Genomic DNA, 9,938 nt, shown 5'->3' with positions numbered 1-9,938 from the left:
GTTACATTGATACCATTGAAACTACGCAGGAAGAGGACATACAAACTATAGATGAAACGGGAGAATGGTTTAAGATTCATGGAAAGAAGATAGAGGAAGTTTTAGATGATGAACCTAAACCATTACTGCAACTCTCTAATGAGGACGTGCATGAGGAACTGGAGTACTAGAAGCAAGCTGTGTATGGGTTTGTGCTGGGGGCAAACCCTCCCATGGCTGTTCTGGAAGGGTATTTACTTAGAATACGGTACAAACATACAATAGACAAAATTTCATTTATGCCTGATGGGGTATTTTTAGTTAGATTTCAAACAAAAGAAATGCAAGAGCAAGTTCTTAAGGCTGGTCACTATTTGTTTGATAGTAAACCTGTCATTATAAAAGCATGGACGGAGAATGTTGCCTTACAAAAGGAGGAAGTTAAGAGTGTGCCAACCTGGATTAGAATGCATCAGTTACCACTGAAGTTTTGGGGACAAATCCTGCTAAAACTAGCAGGGCTAATAGGTAAATACATACAGAATGATGTTGCCATTGATTTTAAGACCAGGCTGGGATATGCCAGGGTCAGGGTGGAGCTACAAGTTGACCAAAAATTCCATAATGTACTTAAATTTCTCGATGAGAAACAGCAGCTGGTGGAGATTGAAATTGAATATGAGTGGAAACCTGCTCTATGTAAAGGCTGTAAGAAATTGGGACATGAACAAGTTAATTACAGGGGGGCATAAATCCAGATGTGAAGAAGGGACGGTCAATTAAACCAGTGAAGTAAGTGTGGAGGAAAGTGGAGAAACCTAAGATGATAGTTCAGGCAGTTATCCCAGATAATCCTTTGATCACTCCTCGTATTCACACAACTCGGGAGGAGGAGGAACCTGTACTGATACAAGTCAAGGAATTCAACCAGGAAATTAAGCAAACACCAACTAAAGATGGAGGGACATATGCTGCAGTGCTTACTGGGTCACCAAGAAGGACAGCAGGGTTAGCTAGTTACCACAACCCCACATCTAATCAATGATTAAGCTTGGATTTTGGAATGTGCATGGTATGAATAGGAGGAATAAACAACAAGTGATTAATAGATTCCTATTAAATAATAATGTAGGTTTCTTTGCTTTACTTGAGACCAAAATCAAACCTCATAATTTGAATAAAGCCATGATTTTTTCAATAGTTGGAGTATATCTACTAATTCTGCCTATCATCAAGGGGGGAGGATTTGGATTCTTTGGCAAGCTAATTTGTGTGACATACAGTTTATCGAATATGATGCTCAGTATATACATATGCAAATCATCAACCAGTCATCAGCTAGTAGTTTCTTTGCTACAATGGTCTATGCTTTCAATGGTAGTGCTGAAAAGGAGTCCCTCTGGAGAAATCTGAGTAGACTGGCAGCTAGTGTTCAAGGACCTTGGGCAATTAGAGGGGATTTCAATTATGTCTTGACTGAATCTCGAAGAGTGTGTGTGGGGGGGTCTTTATCTAGAAATGATGCTGAGCCATTTAAACAGTGTCTGCATCAATGTGAGGTGATTGATAGCCCAGGCATGGGGGCTATATATACTTTGAATAATAAACAGTGCCCTGCTGATAGAGTCTATAGCAGATTAGACAGATTTCTGGTGAATCAAGAGTGGCTCAATGTTTATCCTCAATTATTTGCTCACTTTTTGCCTGAAGGAACTTTTGACCACACACCTTGCTTGGTGCAACCAGTCATCCAGGATGATAAAAGGACTAGACCTTTTAAATATTTTAATATGTGGAGTCAATCTCCCAATTTCAAGGATATTGTACAAAATGGATGGCATTGTGATCAGAGAGGCACTAAGATGTTTGAACTGGTTACCAAATTGAAGGCTCTGAAGCTTTGTCTGAAATCCCTGAATAAAGAACAGTTCTCAGATATAGAGATGAATGCAGATATTATCCTTACCAAGCTCACTAAGATTCAACAGTCTCTGGGGTGAACCCTCTTGATGTAGTTCTTATACAAAAAGAATATGAGGCTAGAGCAGTTTATCAACAGTTAGTTGATGCTCAACTCAATTTTTTGCAACAAAAGGCTAAAATGAAATGGAATGCAGAAGGGGATGCCAATACTTATTTCTTCCATGGCATTCTGAAGACTAGAAGGACACAGAATTAGATCTTCCAAATAGAAGACCATCAGGGTAATCACCATGATTGTTTCATCCAGTTCTATACACAGCTTCTTGGCCAAACTAATACAACAACTACAGTTAGTCCCAGGGTGATGCAACATGGCAGTAAATGTGAGGAGTGCCATGTTCAGTTGTTATTGGCACCTATTAATGATGATGAGATCAAAAAGACTTTGTTTAGCATTCCAAATGAGAAAGCCCCTGGGCCAGATGGGTACACCAGTCAGTTTTTTAAAGCTATCTAGGACACTGTGGGTAAGGATGTTTGTGATGCAGTCCAGGAATTTTTTAGGAATAACAAGCTCCTGAAGCAATTGAATGCTACAAATATTACCTTAATTCCTAAATTTCCACACCCCACCACTTTTATGCAATTTAGGCCAATTGCATGCTGTAATATTGTGTATAAATGCATTTCCAAACTACTCTGTGCAAGACTGGCCTTGGTCCTTCCTCATCTGATTTCAGTAACACAGGGTTGATTTATTCAGGGTAGGAGCATAATGAAAAATATTCTTTTATATCAGGACCTGGTCAAGCTCTATGGTAGGAAGTAAGCTTCTCCCAGGTGCCTGTTTAAAATAGACCTACAGAAGGCATATGACTGTGTGGAATGGAATTTTTTATTTCAGATGCTACAGGAACTGAAAATCCCAAATACTTTAACTAATCTTATCAGGGAATGTGTCACCACGGCCTCATATACTCATAATCTTAATGGGGATAGCTTTGGTTGGTTCAAAGGACAAAGGGGCTTGAGACAGGGAGATCCTTTGTCACCTTTATTATTCATTATTAGTATGAAGTATCTTACAAGACTGCTGGCTTATACTACAACTACCATGAATTTTAAATTTCATCCTCTGTGTAAGCCTATGAAACTGAGCAGCTTGATGTTTGCAGATGACCTGTTACTTTTCTGCAAGGGGGATGTTGAATCCATCATGATCTTGGTTAGAACTTTCTCTACCTTCTCTCAGGCCTCAGGACTAAGGATGAGTAGAGGCAAATCAAATGTCTATTTCAATGGAGTGAGCAAAGAGATTAGAAAGGAGATTGTTCAGGTTTCTGGGTGTATTGAGGGACAATTACTTTTTAAATATCTTGGAATGCCAATCAAGCCTGCTAAACTGTCCATAAAAGATTACCAATCCCTGATTGATAAGGTTTTGGAAAGAATTAGGATGCTAGGAACCAAGAAGCTCTCTTATGCAGGGAGACTAGTATTAGAATGCATCAGTTACCACAGAAGTTTTGGGGACCAAGCCTGCTAAAACTAGCAGGGCTAATAGGTAAATACATACAGAATGATGTTGCCATTGATCTTAAGACCAGGCTGGGATATGCCAGGGTCAGGGTGGAGCTACAAGTTGACCAAAAATTCCCTAATGTACTTAAATTTCTCGATGAGAAACAGCAGCTGGTGGAGATTGAAATTGAATATGAGTGGAAACCTGCTGTATGTAAAGGCTGTAAGAAATTGGGACATGAACAAGTTAATTACAGGAGGGGCATAAATCCAGATGTGAAGAAGGGACGGTCAATTAAACTAGTGAAGCAAGTGTGGAGGAATGTGGAGAAACCTAAGATGATAGTTCAGGCAGTTATCCCAGATAATCCTTTGATCACTCCTCGTGTTCACACAACTAGGGAGGAGGAGGAGGAACCTGTACTGATACAAGTCAAGGAATTCAACCAGGACATTAAGCAAACACCAACTAAAGATGGAGGGACATATGCTGCAGTGCTTACCGGTTCACCAAGAAGGACAGCAGGGTCAGCTAGTTACCACAACCCCACATCTGATCAATGATTAAGCTCGGATTCTGTAATGTGCGTGGTATGAATAGGAGGAATAAACAACAAGTGATTAATAGATTCCTGTTAAATAATAATGTAGGTTTCTTTGCTTTACTTGAGACCAAAATCAAACCTCATAATTTGAATAAAGCCATGAATTTGTTCAATAGTTGGAGTATATCTACTAATTCTGCCTATCATCAAGGGGGGAGGATTTGGATTCTTTGGCAAGCTAATTTGTGTGACATACAGTTTATAGAATATGATGCTCAGTATATACATATGCAAATCATCAACCAGTCATCGGCTGGTAGTTTCTTTGCTACAATGGTCTATGCTTTCAATGGTAGTGCTGAAAGGGAGTCCCTCTAGAGAAATCTGAGTAGACTGGCAGCTAGTGTTCAAGGACCTTGGGCAATTAGAGGGGATTTCAATTATGTCTTGACTGAATCTCGAAGAGTGTGTGTGTGTGTGTGGGGGGAGGGGGGGGGGGGGTGGGGTCTTTATCTAGAAATGATGCTGAGCCATTTAAACAGTGTCTGCATCAATGTGAGGTGATTGATAGCCCAGGCATGGGGGCTATATATACTTTGAATAATAAACAGTGCCCTGCTGATAGAGTCTATAGCAGATTAGACAGATTTCTGGTGAATCAAGTGTGGCCCAATGTTTATCCTCAATTATTTGCTCACTTTTTGCCTGGAGGAACTTTTGACCACACACCTTGCTTGGTGCAACCAGTCATCCAGGATGATAAAAGGACTAGACCTTTTAAATATTTTAATATGTGGAGTCAATCTCCCAATTTCAAGGATATTGTACAAAATGGATGGCATTGTGATCAGAGAGGCACTAAGATGTTTGAACTGGTTACCAAATTGAAGGCTCTGAAGCCTTGTCTGAAATCCCTGAATAAAGAACAGTTCTCAGATATAGAGATGAATGCAGAGATTATCCTTACTAAGCTCACTAAGATTCAACAGTCTCTGGGGTGAACCCTCTTGATGCAGTTCTTATACAAAAAGAATATGAGGCTAGAGCAGTTTATCAACAGTTAGTTGATGCTCAACTCAATTTTTTGCAACAAAAGGCTAAAATGAAATGGAATGCAGAAGGGGATGCCCATACTTCTTTCTTCCATGGCATTCTGAAGACTAGAAGGAGATAGAATTAGATCTTCCAAATAGAAGATCATCAAAGTAATCACCATGATTGTTTTATCCAGTTCTATACACAGCTTCTTGGCCAAACTAATACAACAACTGCAGTTAGTCCCAGGGTGATGCAACATGGCAATAAATGTGAGGAGTGCCATGTTCAGTTGCTATTGGCACCTATTAATGATGATGAGATCAAAAAGACTTTGTTTAGCATTCCAAATGAGAAAGCCCCTGGGCCAGATGGGTACACCAGTCAGTTTTTTAAAGCTATCTAGGACACTGTGGGTAAGGATGTTTGTGATGCAGTCCAGGAATTTTTCAGGAATGGCAAGCTCCTGAAGCAATTGAATGCTACAAATATTACCTTAATTCCTAAATTTCCTCAGCCCACCACTGTTATGCAATTTAGGATAATTGCATGCTGTAATATTGTGTATAAATGCATTTCCAAACTGCTCTGTGCAAGACTGGCCTTGGTCCTTCCTCATCTGATTTCAGTAACACAGGGTTGATTTATTCAGGGTAGGAGCATAATGGAAAATATTCTTATATGTCAGGACATGGTCAAGCTCTATGGTAGGAAGTATGCTTCTCCCAGGTGCCTGTTTAAAATAGACCTACAGAAGGCATATGACTGTGTGGAATGGAATTTTTTATTTCAGATGCTACAGGAACTGAAAATCCCAAATACTTTCACTAATCTTATCAGGGAATGTGTCACCACAGCCTCATATACTCTTAATCTTAATGGGGATAGCTTTGGTTGGTTCAAAGGACAAAGGGGCTTGAGACAGGGAGATCCTTTCTCACCTTTATTATTCACTATTTGTATGGAGTATCTTATAAGACTGCTGGCTTATACTACAACTACCATGAATTTTAAATTTCATCCTCTGTGTAAGCCTATGAAACTGAGCAGCTTGATGTTTGCAGATGACCTGTTACTTTTCTGCAAGGGGGATGTTGAATCCATCATGATCTTGGTTAGAACTTTCTCTACCTTCTCTCAGGCCTCAGGACTAAGGATGAGTAGAGGCAAATCAAATGTCTATTTCAATGGAGTGAGCAAAGAGATTAGAAAGGAGATTGTTCAGGTTTCTGGGTGTATTGAGGGACAATTACTTTTTAAATATCTTGGAATGCCAATCAAGCCTGCTAAACTGTTCATAAAAGATTGACAATCCCTGATTGATAAGGTTTTGGAAAGAATTAGGATGCTAGGGACCAAGAAGCTCTCTTATGCAGGGAGACTAGTATTGATAAAAGCTGTTTATAAAACCTTGCATTCCTACTGAGCATCTATATTCATCATTCCTAAGGCTGTGTTAACTAAGATTAAAGTTATCTGCAAAAATTTCATATGGGATGGTGGGACTGAGTATACAAAAACTCCAACTATGTCTTGGGCTAAGATATGCACCGATCAGAAGAGGGGAGGTCTTGGATTGAGAGTGGACAACATCTGGAATAAGGCAGCAATTGGGAAACTGGTTTGGTGGGTACACTCTAACCTATCCAAATTATGTCTTCAATGGGTGCACAATATCTACCTGAAATGAGTGACATGGGAGGACTAAACTTTTCCAAATGAGGCTAGCTAGACTTGGAAGAAAGTGTGTAAAATGAGGAAGGATTTACAAGAGGCTTATGATCAGAATGAATGGACTTGTGTTCCAGGCAAAGTGTATACAATTTAAAAAGGATATATCTGGCTCAGTCCTGTCATTCCAGAAGTGGAGTGGCATCATCTTATATGGACCAAATGGTCTCTCCCCAAACATAGTTTCATTGCCTGGTTGTATCACCATCAAGGATTTAATACTAAAGCGAAGCTCTGCAGACTAGGTATCAGTTCTGATAACAACTGCTCCATCTGTGCTCAGGAGGAAGAAACTAGTCAACATTTGTTTTTTAAATGTCAGTAAAATAGGAAGGTAATTCAGAGTCTTCAGGCTTGGACTGGTGTGCAGATTTCATCTGATAATATCCAGAACTGAAGGCAACACAGGAGATTTACCAGGCTAAAAGTTGGGACTCTGAATAGCATCATCAATGCTGCAAGGTACCATATATGGATGCAACGGAATGAGAGTAGGCATGAGCACAAGTTAATCAGTCCTAGTAGATGTGCTGCCATGATTCAGTACGGTATTAGAACACGCATTCAACAACAAGCAAGAGGCACCATGTCAAGAAAGGATAGGCAGTGGCTTGAGAAACTGATGTAATTTTGATTTTTGTAAGTTTGATTGTGGTAGGAAGTTGTTGAGTTGATGAGCTTGCTAGCTCATAAAAATGCTGATGTATTTGTTACTATCTTTTTCTCTTAATAGAATTAACATTTTACCAAAAAAAAGAATAATAATTAATAATAAGAACAACAACAATAATAATAATAATAAATTATAAGAACAAGAACAATAATAACAATAATAATAATAATAATTAATAATAAGAACAAGAACAAGAACAATAAGAACAATAATAATAATAAGAACAATACAAGAACAATAACAATAACAATGACAATAATAATAGTAATAATAATAGTAATAGTAATAATTATAATAATAATAATAATAATAATAATAATAATAATAATAATAATAATAATAATAATAATAATAATAATAATAATAATAATAATAATAATAATAATAATAATAATAATAATAATAATAATAATAATAATAATAATAATAATAATAATAATAATAATAATAATAATAATAATAATAATAATAATAATAATAATAATAATAATTACGGCAGAGAGAGAGGGGGGAGGGGCGATTCTGGCTCGATTTCCGACGATCCCTTAGCTGCCACCCTATTCCTTCTCCGTCACCACCATCACCATTCCAAGCCGGCCTTCTCATCGTCGGTTTCATCGTCGGGATTGTTGGTGTCGGCTTTAGGGTTGTGGCTGTTGTGTTTAGGGCATCGTTTTTAGGGTATCGGCTTTTTTGGGCTTTCATCCGTCGTTGACTGCTGACAACCACCCCACGTCGACCTTTTAGACCTCACGTCGCCGGTCAGGGAAAGGAATTGTGGGTTGTTTCTGCGGTGGATTTCTGGGTTGCGAGGGATTTTTTCGTGCAGCGTTTTTGTCTTTTCAGGCGGCGTTGTCCCCTTTTCTGCGACCACTGTCGTCCTGCGCCACCACCCTTTAGCCTTCCGACCTCAAGTCACCGATCATTGCTGTGTTGGTTGACGGCGCTGTCCTTGGGTCCCTCCACCGGTGAGTGTTTCTTTTCTTTGCCTTTTTGTTTCCGTTTTGTTTTATTGCTTTTTCTGCTTTGCTGCGGTGGTCCGGTGGTGCCCCTGTTCTGTGCTCGGCCGCTGCCTGCTTTGCCTATGCTTTGTGCGTGTGGGTTCTGGGTGTAGTGGAGTTTGAGGGTTGTTGCCGGAGTTCGGGTTGTGCGGTTTACCTAGGGCTGTTTTGTCAACCATTTTTGTTGTGGTTGGTGTGTTGGTCGCCCTAGGCTGTTCAACACCGCTTTGTGCGAGGAAGGGTGTTACGTTTTTCTGTCCTTTCATGCCTGTGCTAGTGCGGTACCATTGTCCTTTTTCGGGTCTTCATGCGTGTCGGGATGGTTTTGGTAAGGGCCTTACTAAGGCTGCATGGCAGAAACATTTACAGGACCGACATTGTCATGAGGGTGCATTGGACATTACTCGTCAGACTCTTACTGATAGTTTGACTGTTTATTCCAATGCCGAGAGTTCTTTGAGACGATTGGGGCTCTGTTTGTGTGGGGTGTGTTTTAAAACCCGTACTATTCGAGCTAGATGTCGGCATAGTCGGGGTGATATAGTGATGCATCCGGAGTGTGTTGATGGTCTATACATCTTTCATATTTATGGTATTCCGAGACCTACGGCTCCTTCTACTTCGGTTTCTTCTGATGATACTGTTGAGCTTGTTCAGTGGTCTATATCCTCGCTTGATCGTTTATTGTCGTTGGGCCTTCTCACAGTGAAATCTATTCCTCCTAAGTACCGTCTTGGGTTTGCTCGGGCTTTGAAAGGGGCTTTGGATGATATGGCTGATTCCCCTAGTGATCTCTCCCGCTGGGTTAGTTTGCTTGTTCTACCACTTTGTTTGCTCAAGACTTTCGCTCCTCGGAGTAATTATGAGTGTCGGACTGCTATTCGGCGTTAGCATCAGGAGGAGAGTATTGCCAGGGCTATCTGTTAGAAATCTATATCTCATTACGTAACATATTCATATATGTTCAAATTAATTTATACATGAAATTAATAACAAATCTTATGCATGCAAACAATAATAAAATTAGAGAAGAAACCGTTTCCTCACCATATGATTTTCGGATATATGGGCACAAGTGAGTTCTCTTACTCACTTGTTCTTGAGCTCTCCAAATGGAAGAACAAGGATTCAAGTATAGAATCCCTCCCAAAAGCAAATACCCAAGGAAAACTCATAATAACCAATATTATTTAGATCTAGTAATAATATTAGTTTTACTTAAAATATGACACAAAATAAATTGTATTTTTCTCTTGAATATTTCGGTCAAGAGGGAGTATTTTGTGAGGTTTTATTTCTCTAGAAATCTCATAAGATGTGTAGAGAGAAAGCATTTTTCTTACACTAGAAAAATATAAAATATGTGAATAAGTAATTGTAGAGGAAACATCCTCTATTACCCAAGTGAAAACCGGTTGGAGGAAGTATGATGTCCAATGCATGGGCTAGTTTTTCTACCCAAGAAAAATAGGCATGCAATGCTACAAGTTAGGTTTTCATCATTGTGTTTTCCACTTAAATAAAAAACAC

At 39.2% G+C, this 9,938-nt stretch overlaps 2 protein-coding genes across 2 annotated transcripts; both read left to right on the top strand.

The window, feature by feature from the left end:
- Positions 1 to 320: 320 nt before the first annotated feature.
- LOC141613999 (uncharacterized) lies at positions 321 to 731 on the top strand. Its single transcript, XM_074432750.1, has one exon. It carries the CDS (start codon positions 321 to 323, stop codon positions 729 to 731), a length of 411 nt encoding a protein of 136 aa, XP_074288851.1.
- Positions 732 to 4,546: 3,815 nt separating this feature from the next.
- Positions 4,547 to 4,969, top strand: LOC141613998 (uncharacterized). Its single transcript, XM_074432749.1, has one exon. The coding sequence runs from the start codon at positions 4,547 to 4,549 to the stop codon at positions 4,967 to 4,969; it is 423 nt and encodes a 140-aa protein (XP_074288850.1).
- The last annotated feature ends 4,969 nt before the right edge of the window (positions 4,970 to 9,938 follow it).

Source organism: Silene latifolia, chromosome 11, assembly GCF_048544455.1.
Source record: "Silene latifolia isolate original U9 population chromosome 11, ASM4854445v1, whole genome shotgun sequence".
Lineage (NCBI taxonomy): Eukaryota > Viridiplantae > Streptophyta > Magnoliopsida > Caryophyllales > Caryophyllaceae > Silene > Silene latifolia.
Note: the sequence above shows the minus strand (reverse complement) of the source record. Positions and strands in the feature narration are given on the sequence as shown.